General features: G+C 40.5%; 1 protein-coding gene across 3 annotated transcripts in view; it reads left to right on the top strand.

Moving 5' to 3' along the window:
• The first annotated feature begins 916 nt into the window (after positions 1-916).
• Positions 917-18,724, top strand: part of reck (reversion-inducing-cysteine-rich protein with kazal motifs) — a 57,654-nt gene continuing 39,846 nt past the window's right edge. For all 3 annotated transcript variants that reach the window (XR_016149382.1, XM_039666407.2, XM_089125876.1), the window contains exons 1-2: positions 917-1,182; positions 18,257-18,318. Coding sequence is in view for 2 of the 3 variants with exons in the window: in XM_039666407.2 (XP_039522341.2) it covers positions 1,113-1,182; positions 18,257-18,318 (132 nt within the window). In the remaining variant the exon portion in view is untranslated. The remainder of the gene's footprint in view (positions 1,183-18,256; positions 18,319-18,724) is intronic.

The raw sequence follows: 18,724 nt of genomic DNA, 5'->3' as shown, positions 1-18,724 counted from the left end.
CTAAACCCACGTGATGGTTAAGTTTAGGGGCGGGGTAAGGGGTAGGTCATTCGTACGAATTCATACGAATTGGCCAATTCGTAAAATATGTACGATTTAGCAAAATCGTATTAATTCGTACGAGTGAGGTCGTATGAATTGTTACGAATTAGCCACTTTTTAATCATTCGTCGAATTTGTACGACTTGGTCGTGAGATCGGGTTGGAATACTGCATGGTGCAATCGCTGTAAACGCCTTTGTGGCGAAATTGAATCCCACTGTAAATAATTGTCCTTTCTGTTTAGAGAGAGAAACAATATTGCATTGTTTTATGAATTGTCACAGACTTTCTCCGCTCTTTGACCTAGAATTTTTATTCTCTTTATTAGGGATTTCTTTTACAAAGCAATGTTTTATATTTGGCTTCAAGTAAAGTACAAGTGTCAATTGATTAACTTTATTGTTGGCCAAGCCAAATTAGCAATTCATATTTCCAGAATAAATGAAATAGAACAGAGAAATGGGCAACATATTGTTTCAGTTTTTAAGAATATGTTTAAATCAAGAATTCTTGTTGATTTTAATTATTACAAGATGATGAATGCAATCAACGTTTTTGAGTTTGAATGTTGCGATGTTGTTCTATACTTAATAATGAGTTGTTTTTTATATGTGATTTAAGATAAAGTCATGTAGTGTTGTTGTGTTTTCTTTTGTTAAATAACAAATAAGTGTTGTTAAATAAAGCGTTTTAAAAACTCAAAGTCTCTCTCTCTCTCACGCACACACGCACGCACGCTCTCTCTCTCTCTCTCTCTCTCTCTCTCTCTCTCTCTCTCTCTCTCTCTCTCTCTCTCTCTCTCTCTCTCTCTCACACACACACACACTCCACCCCTCGGGCACATAACGGTATAAGAGCGGTGATTCTCATGGCTCCTCCGTTAACCCAGCCCTCCTCCAGCCCTCAGTCCCCCGCACATGCTCAGATCTCCAGCGTCGCGTCTCCAGCGCGTCTCCAGCGCGTCTCCGGTGCGGCCTGTGCGTGCGGACCCGCCGCGGACACACACTCTCTCATGGAGCTCGCGTCTCCTCTGCCTTCGACTCCACCATGCACTTTAGGATTTCAATAAGATGTTTGTGTGTTTTGAGATAATCATTTTGCTTCTCTCCGGCAACTTCTGCGCCTTCGTTTATACTCAGGGTAAGTCCGCTTTTACTTCGCCCGTTATGCGTCTAGTTGTTTAATGTCGATAATCTGATAGTTTTACCAGTTGAAAACGTCGTTTTCCTGTCGATGCGTGTTGTTAAAAGCGCAGACGCTAATAATAATGAAGTAATAACGTCATGTTCGCAGCATAATCGCGAGTTCGGACTTGTTGATTCTGAACCGTTATTCGAGCACGCGTTCAGTGCTGGATCAGAGGTAATGAATTGTCCTTGCTATTATGGTTTGGTAATGAATTTTAAATCATAGTTTGATAACGATCTTTGTGCAGCCTATGCTCGATTCGACTGTACCGTTATATTCCCACAACTGCTGAATTCATTATATGCATGCTGGGTTATGGGCAATAAGCTTCAAATTTCATATTCCAGTTAAAGCAACATCTTAATAAATGTGTTTTTGATAGAAGTATGATCCGAATATGCGTGTGAAAAAGAGTTTAGACTCTTTCAGATCCGGTGATTCGCTCATATCCTGTCAGGACCGCGGTTAACACTTTATAATAACTTCCATTAATCATTCATAAACAAGCATTAGGCTGTAGCTATAATAACACGCTGTGTGACTATGTTGTGCTGCATAATAGTAATTTAAAGTCGCTATTATGGCGATCTGTTCTGGGGATCTTTGACATAAATTATTTTATTTTTAAATAATGTGCACTATTAAGAAAACAAGTTTTGCATTATTATTAACTTTTAATTCTGATCGTTACTTACAATCGACACAATGCATGGCAATATTTTCTCTATAGTGTAGAGTTGTAATGAAGTTAACAATGAAGCAAGGATTTTTGTAAAAACCAGCAAATAGTAAATAAATACTGTATTTATTCCTGAACAGATATATGAGATCAGTGTAAGTCATGTTGATGAACAGAATGGAAGAAGGTGTTGGAAACATTTGTTATTTATCGTTGCCTTTTGTTGTGGGTGTCGGAATCCTCGAGTCGCTTTTTCATGATGTTTTGCTTTGGCAAAAAAATAAACAAGTTATAAAATGTCCTTCTGGCGTAATGTTCGTGTTGTTTATACCAAAGGAAACTTAAAGCCAGTTCTTTCATGTTCTATCAGTGTCACAGAGAGTCGAGCTGACATCTGGATTGGAGGAGCTTTGAAGTGTGTGTTTGTGAACATGTGCTCGGATTCCTCCAGTAAATAACACACACACGGAAGACATTAGGCTACTCTTGCTCTTACGCAGATAATGTGACCGTGCAAAAGTTCCCTGTTAACCTTCTGAACCTTTATTTACTCGTTGTTTCGCCAGTTTCTCCCTCGCACAGTATAAATGTGTGTTTCCTTCCTCAGACGATCGAGAGGCGTCTCGTGTTTTCTACCTATCTGAAGAAACATCTGCAACTCATTTAGGCTCCTCGAGCACGAGAACAGGAGAACCCGAGGTTGAAAACCAGTGCCGTTCTTCTAGTGCGGAGTCAGGAGTTAAGGCCACCATGTTTTTTAGTGTTTAGGAAGATTTCTTTGTACGTTCTTTGTGACGTACGATCTCCACCCAAACACGTGTCAGCCATTACAGCCGTGTTCTCTGCGTGTGTCGTTAGATCTGCTCGGACTGGTCGTTTTATTGGGTTCGAGGAGCCGATGGGTTGGCGCTGCGAGTCTGGAACATCTGTGGAGAGATCCAGCTCCAGTCTGCCGGACACATGTAGGGGTGTAGAGCCGGACGCATGCCATGCCCACGTGCCTTTCATGTTCTCAGAGCCATCTGGCACTTTCATGTCACTGTAAGATATTCTGAAATATCGAGACGAGCTGATCATCGTAACGGACAGCAGTCGAAGTCGAGAGGGACGTTTAATTTAAGAATCCCACATGTCTTTATGAAGCGTATCTTTCAAAAACGTTTTAAAGACATTACAAAGTAAATATTTTCTTACTGACCAACATTTCGGCTAAACTAAATACATTAAGATATACATTTGTTCTAATCCGGCAGAACATCTGACCGTTTCTGCGAAGGAGTTTCCTTTTCACTAATGTAGGTTTGCTGATGTTGTACTTGAACATCTTTATGCAGATTCTTTCAGTCTTTTACAATCGTTTCAGAAAAATCTTCCCTGAACGAGTTGTTTTGAGAACATTACGGAGCAGATAGCGTTTAACGAGCGCTCTGTTGCTGTTCCTGGAAGAGTGTGTGTTGGACGTTCGCTGGGACTGACCGTTTCTTGGTCCGTTTATCTGCAATTATAAAACCCTCATTTAGTTTTTTTGCTGCTTTCGAAGCTGAAATATTCGCCACCACAGATTGAACGTTTGCAAACTCTTCAATCATTGTCGAATGTCCTACTGGAGGAGCCAATGCAGTGGTTTTGGGAAACGTTGGGAATGTTGTGGCTCACACGCTCGACTAACACTCGGTCAACAAGATTCGAAACTTTGGCTCAAAATGATGAGAGTGTTTTACATTTTATCCTCGTGTTTTCCCGCCTGGTCAATCCTTCCATCCTTCCTTGTTTATGTCAAATTTCCTCAATTATTAATGCACAGGAAATGACCTTTGACCCTCAGGCATTATTCTGAAGGCCCTGCCACACAGGAATGCAGGAGCCGGCAGAAGAAACCAGACAAGAATCATCCAGCATTCAGCAGTGTGTGTGTGTGTGTGTGATGTCTTCTTCACAGTCCTGCTATTGAAACACTTCTGGTGACACCCTCTCTTCTGTGACCGACCGAAAGTGAACAGGAAACGCATGTCGCCTCAAACTCAAACTCCCGTTTCCAGAAAACAATGGCACACACACACACGCGGTCAAGATCCACTGAGATGACCCGTGATCAGTGTGACAGAACCCATGACTCTTGATGTCCGATGAAGACTCGGATGTCGTTAGCGTCCCGCTTCACAGTTCGATCTTCTGAATGTGCTCCTGCGGTTTAATGCAGTGAAAGCACAACTAGTCAAATGTTGCATGATTGAATATAGGTTTAATACATCTATCCAGCGTGAAGTGCGGGACGCTCCCCGAGGAAGACCCCAAGCACTGCACGGCTGATGTGTGTTTAGTCTCGAGTCCAAGAGAGTGTCCGTTCCCAAGATCTCTGCCAATGGAAGTGGAACGAGTCGTTCAGGCGCGCCGTAGTTTGACCTTCAATAAGCTGGACTTCTTACTTTAAGACTCTCGGGAAGGGTGTATTCGGCCAGAAACAGTTTTCTGCAGACACACATCGTCAAGCGTTACTCTTGTGCCGTAAGTCAGCTTGTGCAGTCCGTCTGCCGGAAGATAGATATTACAAACTAGTTTGCTAGTTTTATTACAAAGTTTTAAAGGAGAACTCCGGCGCAAAATGAACCTTTGGTCTAATTACACATTGTTACCTAGTCAACCGTTATCTGAGATTTGTTTTCACGATTGCCGAATGTAAATAAACAGTTTACCCTATAACGCTAGTATAACGCTAGTATATCGGGCATAGAGTAATGACAAATAAAAATCGCTTGTTATTACCACTAACAAGGCTCAAAATAGCCCCACAGTAACACGGGTCCCTACATTCAAACCGAAGCATTGAGAACTTTTATCAGTGTCCATACAGTTCAATAAGAAGATATTTCATACACACAGTCAACTTCGCGAATACAGGAAGAAGCCATCTTTGAAAAATAGTCTCTACCAGTCGATCTACGAACGCCGATCCACTTCAGAACTGATCGGGAGATTGTGCTTTAACTTCCAGATGAAGTTCCACGGTTCCTCAAGGACATTATTGTTTCCAAAGTTGCCTTGGATAAGAAGTATCTGATTAGCAACTAACGTAATTACTGTGAGGCAAAGTAAGTTATTTTCATATTTTACATTATTTTTATGAGGATTTTCTTTTTCTTTTTTTAGATGCATTAAGGAAAACATGAAGAATTTAGAATAGGTGTATTCAAATAAATGCATGAATGAATTGTATTTTGGGCTAAATTAGGGGATCTTTTTAGCCTTTTCCACAAAAGAAAGGACCTGAACTTTAGTCAAACTGCACAGAGACGCATTAACTCCTGGATGAAGCCTTGCACACGAGAGCCTGTAGCGGTGTGTATAGCGGTGTGTATAGTGGCGCACGTCTCCCAGCGAGTGTGTTGTTCCAGAGTCAGCTTGGTGTCTTGTGCTGTATTGTGAGGGCGCGAGTGTGTGTTGTGCTGTATTGTGTGTGTCTGGATCCCCACTGAGCGACAGCACATGCTTCTTCACAGACTGACAGGATTACAGCAGGCCTCTGTCACTCATGGCTTTTGTTGACTCTGGTCATTGTTTATTTGTACTCCATTAACTCCATCAATCCCTGTGTGTGTGTAGAACATCAGGCCGGAGGATCTGTGTGTGTGTGTGACATCATCTGCCTGCTCACACTCGTGCTGCGTAACAATAGGCATTGTTGAAGGAACTGCATAACAAACTCACGCTCTTCCTTTAATACTCTGCCGCTGCTTTGACGGATTGATTCTTCTTTCTCTTTATCATTTTTTTCTTTTAAAATGACATTTTATGTTCCCAGAGCTCCATGTTTGTCAAGGTTTTAGGACACTAAAAGTCATAATTCAGTTTTTCGTGACCATTTAACCCTGAAAACTTTAAACCCTCTGCTATGTTTAAAGTTTCATAAAAGTTTGCAGATGCAGGCACTCATACGGTATGTTAGTGTAGAGTTACTGAAATTCAAGCCATTTTCAGCTCCTTTCAATAAACTGTGCAATGACGTTCAGTAACGTAATAATGAAACGTTCAGGGGTGCGTTTCCCGAAAGCATCGTTAGCCAACTATGGTCGCAAGCTGGTCGCAATTTCCATTGAACTCTATTGGTAACGACAGAACTTGCGACCATAGTTGGCTAACGATGCTTCCGGGAAACACACCCCAGTTCAGTTTGGTTTCTGTTTTGTTTCCATGGTTTCTGGAATGTTGTCGTTTGTTGTCATAGCAACTCATTGTTTGATTGATTTGACTCACCTGTTCCTTGTTCCACCCTTTAGTTTCTCTGTATTTATAGCCTTTAGTTTGAGTTGTTCTCGTTTATGTTTAGTTGGTTGTGATTATGGTCGAGTAAAAAGATCCTGCCTCAACTAACTGACTAATATTTAGTGTAAAAATATTTCAAAAAATAAACAGTGAGGGTGTTTTTGTGTATTGAGCTAATATTCATGCTGCATAAGACTTGAAAAAATTATTCTATCAAAAAAAATGATCTCAAAGAGGTCATGTCATGCATTTCTTACAGTGATTTTACAGGTATTTTGTTATATTTAGCATTTCATGACAATTTCAAACATTATCTATGACCTTTGAATTTTTTTAAAAACCCTCTCATTTTTAGTTCTTTTTATTTTAGGTAAATGGCTTCTTCTGGAAGTTTCTGAACACTTTATGCCGTTAAATGTCCGAGTGAAACGAAGCAAAGTGTAGATCTACATCTGGGGAATGATATTTTTTTTTCCTAGGATGGTAGGGGAAGACTCATAATGCCATTAACCCCAGTGACGGGTAGGTTTAGGGACGGGGTTGAGGTAAGTCATATATTTATATATACAGTAATGTAACGCTAAGTCATCTGCATTCATAAACACGCTGAAAAGCGATTATACGCGTTGATACATAGCACGCCAAAAATGGAAATACGAATTGGCGTGTCATACACACACAATTTCATGAGATCAGTCTGAATATTTGTAATAATTATTTTCTTGTATATTGAGCTATGGGATGCATTTAGTTCTCCTTTCTGCTTGATGTGATGTTGCGTTCACTAATGGGCCGCGTCTCCCAGTCTCCATTATTATGATCTGTGTGAATCTGTCATTGCTCATTAAAGATCTCGCTGCGAGACACGCACGGCTCCACTGCACAATTCAGCCTGCTCTTGTATAATGTAAAGCTGCTCGAGCCAGCGAGCGACAGACGCAGTGTTTTCTCCACGAGTCTCAGGGAAACTCTTATCCACTACCACTCCTGTAGTTTCCAGGGCTTTTTCATCATTTCCCCAGCAGCATCAGTAATGCGTCGGGTCTGTGCTGAATGTTTAGCGTTCCTCTCTTCGAACACAAAGCCCACAGGCTGAGGCCGTAACGGCTCTGAAATGCTCCAGTGCACCTTCAGCGGGTCATTAAAACCCCAGCTCGTTAGGAGACCCGACCCGATCCGAACAAAGACTCTCAAATCACCCTGCTTTCCTCCCCTTTACCACACTATGCACTGCTAGCTGCCCTTTTATGCTAATTTGAGAACAATTTTAACAATTTGAAATCCTTCAAATTGAAAATCGCAGCATTTATTAACACTGTGTGCACTTTTATAACATCATGTTTTATTCTTTAAAAAACAGCCTTTTTTCAAGTCTCAACTCTAGGAGAGATATTCACGTCTTTATCTCTGCATTCTCAGCATTCTGTGTACACTGTAAAAAAAAAAAAGAAATCATGACTTATCACATTTTTTTTTTTTGTCAAATCAATAATAATCACCTACAAATGATAATTTATGATAGTTTGTGTTTCTTTTGATTAAACCAATCTCCATTGTATTTACTATTTTAAGGCAACCAAGTTTCTCACTTTTTTAAGTTAAACCAACAATACTTTTTTACAGTGTAAAGACATAATATCATACTGTATAAAGTTGCTGTCTAAGTGTATATACAGCATTAAACTGCATTTTTCTGCAGCATTAAACAGTCAGAAGCTCTTTGTGCTTCCTTTACAGTGTAAATTTACCGTGAGAAACTACGTTTAAATCTAAACTTTAGAAAAAACGCAATAGAAATTCAGTTTTCACACAAGGATGTATTATAATGGATATTACTGTTATAATGTGGTAAAGTGGTGCAATATTGAATATACATATATATGACCATATAGCGCCGGCCCTTTAAATATTAACATCCCTCCTCTTTCTGTCCTCCTCTCAATATTGAAAAAGTCAAACGCTTCAATTTTTTCATGTAAAACCAATGTCATAAAGGACCCCCAAAAATGACTCACTGGCCTAAATGTTCATCATCAACTTTTCTTTTGATCTTCTAGAACCACATTCAGTATTATGAGTCAGAATGACAACTGTTTTCTCATCTTTACACATTTGTAATATATATATATATATATATATATATATATCAGATATATCTGATCAGTTCATGCATTCCCTTATTCAAACGCTACACAGAACTGGTTATCTGCAGGTTAGTGAAGGGTTTATCTGTTCCAGTTGTGTGTATGTGTGTGTTTGTAAGGCTTTGAAGCTGATGGGATCCTCATGTGGAGCAGTTGACACATGTATGCCCAGTTCTCATCTGCTTCTCATTGGTGTTTGATCACCTTTATTTGAGGCCGTCAAACCACCTCTCTTTCATGAGGCGGTTTGTCTTCAGTTCTTTTGTCTTCAGTTCCTGCTGAGATCCTGGTGTCACAAACACTCTTGGGACTTTACCTTCTGCTTTACTCCCTTTACCTTCTGCTTTACTCCCTTTACCTTCTGCTTTACTCACTTTACCTTCTGTTTTACTCCCTTTACCTTCTGCTTTACTCACTTTACCTTCTGTTTTACTCCCTTTACCTTCTGCTTTACTCCCTTTACCTTCTGCTTTACTCACTTTACCTTCTGCTTTACTCACTTTACCTTCTGTTTTACTCCCTTTACCTTCTGCTTTACTCCCTTTACCTTCTGCTTTACTCACTTTACCTTCTGCTTTACTCACTTTACCTTCTGTTTTACTCCCTTTACCTTCTGCTTTACTCACTTTACCTTCTGCTTTACTCACTTTACCTTCTGCTTTACTCACTTTACCTTCTGCTTTACTCCCTTTACCTTCTGCTTTACTCCCTTTACCTTCTGCTTTACTCCCTTTACCTTCTGCTTTACTCCCTTTACCTTCTGCTTTACTCCCTTTACCTTCTGCTTTACTCACTTTACCTTCTGCTTTACTCACTTTACCTTCTGCTTTACTCACTTTACCTTCTGCTTTACTCACTTTACCTTCTGCTTTACTCACTTTACTTTCTGCTTTACTCCCTTTACCTTCTGCTTTACTCACTTTACCTTCTGCTTTACTCACTTTACCTTCTGCTTTACTCCCTTTACCTTCTGCTTTACTCACTTTACCTTCTGCTTTACTCACTTTACCTTCTGCTTTACTCACTTTACCTTCTGCTTTACTCACTTTACCTTCTGCTTTACTCACTTTACCTTCTGCTTTACTCCCTTTACCTTCTGCTTTACTCACTTTACCTTCTGCTTTACTCACTTTACCTTCTGCTTTACTCCCTTTACCTTCTGCTTTACTCACTTTACCTTCTGCTTTACTCACTTTACCTTCTGCTTTACTCCCTTTACCTTCTGCTTTACTCACTTTACCTTCTGCTTTACTCCCTTTACCTTCTGCTTTACTCCCTTTACCTTCTGCTTTACTCACTTTACCTTCTGCTTTACTCCCTTTACCTTCTGCTTTACTCCCTTTACCTTCTGCTTTACTCCTTTCCGTGAACATTTAAAGGAAGTAACACACTGCCTATCACTGCATTCAGCAGATTGTGACACTGATCATTGCCTTCTACGTTGTAAATTAAGGATGGTCCCAAGCAAGTTTCATTACGCAAGGCCCAAGCCTACTCCTCGTCTGGATATTTCTGCAACCTATGCTCCTGCATCACATCATGCGTTCCAGGAACTACTTGCTTCCAGCTTTGACTCTTCACCTCCTCATGCGGATATCACGGCTGCCTGGCAGCACTTCCACTCTGTTACCACAAAGACTGCATTTTCCATCTTTGGAAAGCGATCCAGATCACAGCCTGACTGGTTCAAAACCCTTGCCAGCCTGCTCCTACCAGCAATTGACTTAAAGCGTTCAGCCAGACTGTCCTATCTGCAGCACAACACTCGCTCAAATAGGGCAGCATTGAAGCAGGCATGCCACAATGTCCAACGGGCCACTCGTACAGCCATGCAGGCTTACTGGAGCACACTGTGTGACCGTATTGAGTTAAGTGTGTCCACTGGAAACATTCGTCCCTAAAAAGGTCCCTAAAAAATCCTCTCCACTCCGTTCCCTATCAAGCGAACTTCTGACCGATATGGAATCTCAATTGGCGAGATGGGCAGAGCACTACAGCCTTCTCTATGCCCAGCCTGTCACAGCCAACACACTGGCAATAACTGCTGATATTCCTGAGCTCCCCCTATGTCTGATCTGGATGCAGATATTACCATCGAGGAAGTCAAATCTGCAATTAAGGCACTGAAAAATAACAAGTCTCCCGGAGCTGACGGCCTCCCCCCTGAGGTTTACCAGGCAGGCGTGATGTTCTTGCCTCTGTCCTACATCATCTGGTTGTGATGTGCTGGAACAGTGGATATCTCCCCGATGTCCTTAGAGATGCCAACATCATCAACATCTATAAAACAAGGGGAGCCGTGCAGACTGTCACAACTTCAGAGGAATATCTCTGCTCAGTCTTGCTGGCAAGATATTTGCTCGCACTATTCTACCATGTCTACAAACCCTTGCTGACCGTATTCTTCCTGAAAGCCAGTGTGGATTTCGTGCTGGCCGCTCCATAGCAGACATGGTTTTCTGTGTCCGTCAACTACAGGAACAGTGTATTGAACAGCACAAGCCTCTGCTCCTGGTGTTTGTAGACTTGACCAAGGCTCTTGACTACGTTAGTCGATCTGGACTTTTCCTAATTTTACAAAGAATTGACTGACCTCCAAAGTTACTAAAGGTGATCACTGAGTTTCATGAGGGTTTGAAGGCGACTGTACAGTCTGAAGCCACTCGCTCTGACGAGTTCCAGATAAGGTCTGGGGTAAAGCAGGGATGTGTCCTTGCTCCTACCCTTTTCGGAATTTTCTTCTCTGCCCTACTATGCCGTGCCTTCCCTGATGACTTGGGTATCCTTCTACATACCCACAGCTCAGGAAAACTGTTCAATCTGACCAGACTGTGGGCGAAGACTAAAGTGTGCCATGTTCTGGTACGTGAGCTGCTTTATGTTGATGATGCTGCCTTTGTTGCCCACTCAGAGGCAGATCTACAACTACTCTGCTCATCTTTTGCTGCTGCATGTCTAGAGTTTGGTTTGCAGATTAGTCTCAAAAAGACATTTATACTTGCCAGACCTCCAACCCTAAACCCTACAGTATACATTAAAAACACATATCTATTTGTGGAAGACAAATTCACCTACCTGGGTTCCACAGTATCAAACAACAATAACCTTGTAGCAGAGCTTGACATACGCATTGGGAAGGCATCATCAATGTTTGGAAAATTGAGCAAGCGTGTCTGGCACAACAAGAACCGCTCATTGCTCCTCAAAGTCCGTGTGTACCATGCATGTGTATTGAGCACCTCACTATATGCAAGTGAGACATGGACAACATACAGGAGGCATGAAAATCGCCTTAACGCCTTCCATTTCCACTGCCTTCGTTCCATACTGGGTGTATGCTGGAAGGATAATTTGCCAAACTCTACCATACTTGAGAGAACTAGTTCTAGTGACCTGTACACCATCCTTCGCGAACGGCATCTCCGTTGGACGGGGCATATATATCGAATGAACGACATTCGCCTTCCAAAAATCGTGCTTTATGGCGAGCTGGCAAATACCCCCCGCAAACATGGTCGCCCCCATATACGTTTTAAAGACGTCATTAAGAGGGATCTTCAGGCTTTCTCCATCAACCTGGACAACTGGGAGGCACTTGCAAATGACAGAACCAAATGGCGCACAGCAATTAACCCCCTGAGCCCGACGGCATCGTCGACGATGCCACACGTCACCTCCGATAAATGTTTACATAACTCGATGACAGATTTATCGATTTTCTTACCGTTTTTTCCAGCAGAAAGCTAACGAGCTAGCCATCACGGGGGTGTCTTTCGGGTCTTTCTAGCCTTTACAGAAGGTTTTCTATCCAGCCTGGAACTTGTGCTTCCTTTCAGAGGTTTTGAGCAATAAATCCAAACGCTTTATGTCAAACTTTGATACTCTTGAAGTCCATAATTCATAAATATTCCGTCATTTTTGCCGCTAGCTCGATGCTAGCGGACATTCTGGATATCACGTGATGTTTTCACGTGATGGTTTTTGACCAATTACAGGCTGATCCGTAGTAAACATTGGTGTGCGTCATTACGCATGAACCAAGCGCTGATATAGTGTAGAGAGATAGAGAGACTCACGGAGACGCGCGATTCACAGAGAAACACAGCGAAATGGACGTAAATAAAGCGCTGGTCTATTTTGGTTCCTTGCAGGATGAAGGATTTTCAGGAGAACAGAGCTTTTTGACAGATGAGGAACTAGATTACCAGGATAGACCCAGCTGAAGTGCCATTTATTTATTTACTGTAAAAAAGTATTATAGTAGTATAAATGTATTATAAAAGAATAAAAAGAACATAATAAATAAAAGAATAAATAAAATAGAAATGCAAAACCTGTGATGTGGGCTTCTGTGTGATTGCTGATAGAAACTGTTTTGAGGCTTGGCACCAGTGAATTTCATGAGGCCCAGCTGAAGTGCCATTTATTTATTTACTGTAAAAAAGTATTATAGTAGTATAAATGTATTATAAAAGAATAAAAAGAACATAATAAATAAAATAGAAATGCAAAACCTGTGATGTGGGCCTCTGTGTTATGGTGATAGAAACTGTTTTGAGGCTTGGCACCAGTGAATTTCATGAGGCCCAGCTGAAGTGCCATTTATTTATTTACTGTAAAAAAGTATTATAGTATTATAAATGTATTATAAAAGAATAAAAAGAACATAATAAATAAAATAGAAATGCAAAACCTGTGATGTGGGCCTCTGTGTGATTGCTGATAGAAACTGTTTTGAGGCTTGGCACCAGTGAATTTCATGAGGCCCCAAACGCCTGGACTTCTTTTGGAAAAATGTCAATAGTTTTTGTTCTATACAAGTTATAATGTTTATTCCTGTGCTCCAGGACTCCAAAGACATGAACAAACTATTTTCCAGAGGAAAATTGCTTAGCTTTTATTTATTTGTGTGTGATTTCAATAAATATTTGAGTGATTCCATTTCCGATTTATTTTTTCATTTGTCTTTATGGTCCCATAACTTATTTTACATTCAGGTGACATCAATGTAACACAAATATGCTGAAAGTTCAATTTGTCCTGAAAAAAAAGAGGTGTGTCAATTGTCTGTGCACCAAAGGGTTGATATTTTACAAGCTTTTTTAGTAAATGACACCAGACGGAAAATTTATTGTAAAAATACCCTTAGGTCTCAGAGGGTTAACAATGGCCGCAGGGACTCTCAGGAGGCTTTCAAGCCATTTCTGGAAGAGAGATGCTCAAAACGGGAAGCAGTTTGTCGTACTCGACATGAACGGGCATAGGTACTCACTTTACCTTCTGCTTTACTCCCTTTACCTTCTGCTTTACTCCCTTTACCTTCTGCTTTACTCACGGGAGCTGCTGGAACCGGTGGACTGAAGCACACTCAGGAACAGAAGTGTTTGGGATGTTGGTGAAGTGGATGTTTAGGAGTGTTGAGGACGGTAAAGCCTTTGATGTGCCATTATTATATTATTCAGAAAAACAGGCTCAAAGTAGTGATTGAGAGACTCAGAAACACTCACACATATTTATGCTGTACTGGGATCTGCTTCCCTAGGATCTGACCTTGGCTAAATGGTCAGTGAGGTGATGTATTTCTTATTCAGAAATATCTATACAAATATAGTTAAATGGGGGGTTGATTGCGATTTCACTTTTTTCATCTTAAATAGTGTGTAATGTTGCTGTTGGTGCGTGAACAGTATCTGCAAAGTTGCAGCGCTGAAAGTTCAGTGTAAGCAGAGATATCGTCTTTTAAAAATCAGGAAGTATATTGCCTACAAAAACGACTCGATTGGGACTACAGCTGGGTTTTAGGTGTCACTAACCCACACATTTGCATCAACCCTCCCTCTGGAAAATGCAGGAAAAGGCATGACCATATTTCTGCGGCTCATCGAGTGTGTTGTTCACCCAGCTGTCAGGTCTTCTGTGTTCGAGCTTCCCACGGACGCTGTACTTCGTCAACAATGGATACAATTTATGTTTGATTATGTTCCTGAAAATGACGTCGTAATTTAGCTCTCTGTGCTGCGCATTTTACGGAAGACAGCTTCCAGAATCTCCTCGAATTCAACACCGGATTCAACAAGAAGCTGCTACTAAAACATGAAGCAGTTCCAGCTTTAAAACCAGAGGCAGCAGTTTTTGGGCCACAACCTGTAAGTAGGCTAAGACATCATTTTAAATGTAGTATTTGCATGTATAATTCCAGACGTAGCCTTGTGTTTTTTTTTGTTTTTTTTTAAATGCCAGCGCTGGGTTTATAGCCACTAGGCAACTAGTTATGCTGCACGTATCGACTATAGACTGTAACCGTTATTTACATGATAGGACCTTTGGCATGCACGTTTCGATCATAAAGGTAATGGGCGTTAAACTTCCGAACAGAGTGAGCGACAGTTTAGCCAATCACAACACACTGGCCCGAACTAACCAATCTGAGCCCAATGTCTGTTTTTGAGGGAGTGGTTTTATAGACTCAGGAAGTGAACTAGTCGTTCGAGGACAGAGGAGAGCGCGGCTGACAATAAAGGTGAAGTTTATGAAAAATAAGACTTTAAAAAACAAACAAACAAAAAAACACGAATACATGTTATATTGCACCCCATAAACACAATCATGCAAAGAAAAAAAGCAGTCAACCCCCCTTTAATATATACATTTACTTGCACCATGTAAATGATGAGCATGCTTTTAATTAATCCATTAATTCTTCATGTATTTCTATGTGGCACAAAGTGAAAATGTCAACTTTCCTGTTATCATTATCCATAAAGGAAAGACATTTTTACAAACAAAAAAACAAAAAAGTAATTTGGCATAATTATTATAAAATTGTTTTTATTATTTCAAATAATAATTTTAAAATGTTAAAATTTGTCCTTTTACTCACACAGCCATAAATGCAGACGACTGCGTTCATTCAGTGGTTTACTTCTATTCCTCGACCTCAAAAGAACATCTCGTTTCACGTTGCGTGTCCATTCTCACACGCGTTCAGAAAGCACTGGTGTCAGCTCGATAAACCACAGTGTGGAAAGCATGAAAGGCAAGGCGTATCTTACTTCTGCTCATTGAAGGCCAGATGCTGTGAGACAGAAAGCAGATCGTCCAGAGAAGCGCACTACAGCCCTGAAGAAGAGCACTTAGCAGTGCAACCAAGACAGATCCAATCACACTGATGAAAGGAATCAGCCTGGATGAGTCTGGGCTGAGATGAAAGTACTTCATTTTGATAATGATGACTTTTTCCGGAGGAGCATAAACAGATGAGAATATGTTTTTCTTAAGTTTTCAAAGCCACAACTCTCTCTTGTGATTATTATAAGCAAACAGTCGCTCACACACAATAGCGCTTCTCCAGCTTAGCTTCACGTCTTCTCTCAGTCAGATCACATTCTCACATGCATTTACCTGTTTGATATCTGTCAAATTCCTTTGTCTGGTACTTAAGTGTGAGTGAGTGTTAGTGTTAGGGCTAGTTAGTGTGAGTGTTACTGTTTTGTGTGAGTGTCACTGTTAGTGTTACTGCTACTGTTAGTATTACTGTTAGTGTTACTGCTACCACTACCGTTACTGTTAGTGTTACTGCTACCACTACCGTTACTGTTAGTTTTACAGCTACCGTTACTGTTAGCGTTACTGCTACTGTTAGTGTTACTGCTACCGCTACTGTTAGTGTTACTGCTATCGCTACTGTTAGTGTTACTGCTATCGCTACTGTTAGTGTTTCTGCTATCGCTACTGTTTGTGTTACTGTTACAGTTAGTGTTTCTGCTATCGCTACTGTTAGTTTTACTTCTACTGCTACCGCTACTGTTTGTGTTACTGCTACTGTTACTGTTAGTGTTACCGCTACTGTTACTGCTACTGTTACAGTTAGTGTTACTGCTACTGTTACAGTTATTGTTACTGCTACTGTTAGTGTTACTGCTACTGTTACAGTTAGTGTTACTGCTACTGTTAGTGTTACTGCTACTATTAGTGTTACTGCTACCGTTACAGTTAGTGTTACTGTTACTGTTACTGCTACCGTTACTTTTAAAGTTACCGTTACAGTTAGTGTTACTGTTACCGTTACTTTTAGTGTTACCGTTACAGTTAGTGTTACTGCTACCGTTACTTTTAGTGTTACCGCTACTGTTACTGTTAGTTTAACTGCTACTGTTACTGTTAGTGTTACTGCTACTACTACTGTTAGTGTTACTGTTACCGCTACCGTTACTATTAGTGTTACTGCTACTGTTAGTGTTACTGCTACTGTTACTGTTAGTGTTACTGCTACTGTTAGTTTTACTGCTACTGTTAGTGTTACTGCTACTGTTAGTGTTACTGCTACTGTTACTGTTAGTGTTACTGCTACTGTTAGTTTTACTGCTACTGTTAGTGTTACTGCTACCGTTACAGTTAGTGTTACTGCTACCATTACTTTTAGTGTTACTGCTACTGTTAGTGTTAGTGTTACTGCTACCGTTACTGTTAGTGTTACTGCTACCATTACTGTTAGTGTCACCGCTACTGTTACTGCTACCGTTACTGTTAGTGTTACCGCTACTGTTAGTGTTACTGCTACTACTACCGCTACTGTTAGTGTTACTGCTACCTTTACAGTTAGTGTTACTGCTACTGTTAGTGTTACTGCTACCGTTACTTTTAGTGTTACCGTTACTGTTAGTGTTACTGCTACTGTTAGTGTTACTGTTACCGCTACCGTTACTGTTAGTGTTACCGCTATTGTTAGTGTTACTGCTACTGCTACTGTTAATGTTACTGCTACCGCTACTGTTAATGTTACTGCTACCGCTACTGTTACTGTTACCGCTACCGTTACTGTTAGTGTTACTGCTACCGTTACTGTTACTGCCACTGTTAGTGTTACCAATACCGTTACTGTTAGCATTACTGCTACTGTTACTGTTAGCGTTACTGCTACCGCTACTGTTAGTGTTACTGCTACCGTTACTGTTAGTGTTACCCTTACCGTTAGTGTTACTGCAACCGCTACTGTTACTGTTAGTGTTACTGCTACCGCTAATGTTAGTGTCACCGCTACCATTAGTGTTACTGCTACTGCTACCGTTACTGTTACTGCTACTGTTAGTGTTACCTCTACCATTACTGTTAGTGTTACTGCTACTGTTAGTGTTACCGCTACCGTTACTGTTTGCGTTAATGTTACTGCTACTGATGGCATTACTGTTACTGCTACTGTTAGCGTTACTGCTACCGCTACTGATAGTGTTACCGCTACCGTTAGTGTTACTCCGACCGCTATTGTTACTGTTAGTGCTACCGATACCGTTACTGTTAGTGCCTAATATTGAAATGTCATAGTTGTCAAGTTCTGACTTCAGGTCTCATTCTATATTGTAGAGTAGGAAGTTCAAACTTTGTCTCTTGGTTCAATCTGATGTGCCGTAGTTTTGTAGCACCAGGACGAAGAATATTTTGCGAAGAAAATCTTTATTTGGGGTTTTCAGGACATTCATTCACTGAAGAAAAAAAATATCTGTAGAAAAACAAAAACGGAAAAGGTGATGGACATTTTTTGCCCGGACATTATCTGTTATGTTTACAGATATTTAATTTCACCATAAAACACGATGCAGTGTAATGTGTGATTCAAAACACGGATAAAACACCTGTGAAATCGATTCAGAAAATGTATTCATAGTAATAGCTATTTTTATGGACTTTTCTTCAAGTGTAGTGATGTTGATTTAAATGTAACCAGAGCTTCAGTAAATGTCCATATATAGTGTGAGGAGAAGTGAAATCCCATGATTAACTGTCAACTGCCCATTTCAAGATACTTACACATTAGACTGACTATGTATGGGTGAATACAAAGTGCCGACAAAAGGTATTCTCCGTCAGCGGGGCTTAAAGTGAAATATGTTGGGAGTACATTGGATGGAATGGATTGAACTTACCCTCTCTCTCTCTCTCTCTCCAGATCCCTCCTGCTGCCATCATGCTGCAGAACTCTTTCCTCAGTGTAAGGGAGCGTGTGAACAGGTACGACACACTCACACCAACACAACTGATGCAAAAACACATGAAGACATCAATGGCATTAATGCAGCTTTGACCATCTAGAGAAAGGCGTCCACTAATAATGAAGGAAAATGGTTCTTTGTCGTAGACCTTTCAAGGACAAATCTGAGTTGAAACAAAAGGGAATGTGACTGTCAATGTTCTCATATAAAATCCCTGGTTATTATCTGTATCCTGTTTGAGAGAAATGTCTATAAAAGTCACAAAAAATATCCAATTAATCGCATATAATCTCTATTTGCTGACTAAAGGATATTAGGTGAATTATTGAAGAGACATGACAAAAATTCAGTCAGTAATATTACATATATTTGGAATTTATGTACGGGTCAGGGGGGCATGAATTGTAAAATTCCATCAATGTGTT

This window comes from Pimephales promelas, chromosome 22, assembly GCF_988280905.1.
Source record: "Pimephales promelas chromosome 22, fPimPro1.hap1.1, whole genome shotgun sequence".
In the NCBI taxonomy this organism is placed as follows: domain Eukaryota; kingdom Metazoa; phylum Chordata; class Actinopteri; order Cypriniformes; family Leuciscidae; genus Pimephales; species Pimephales promelas.
This window is presented reverse-complemented; position numbering and strand designations above follow the sequence as displayed.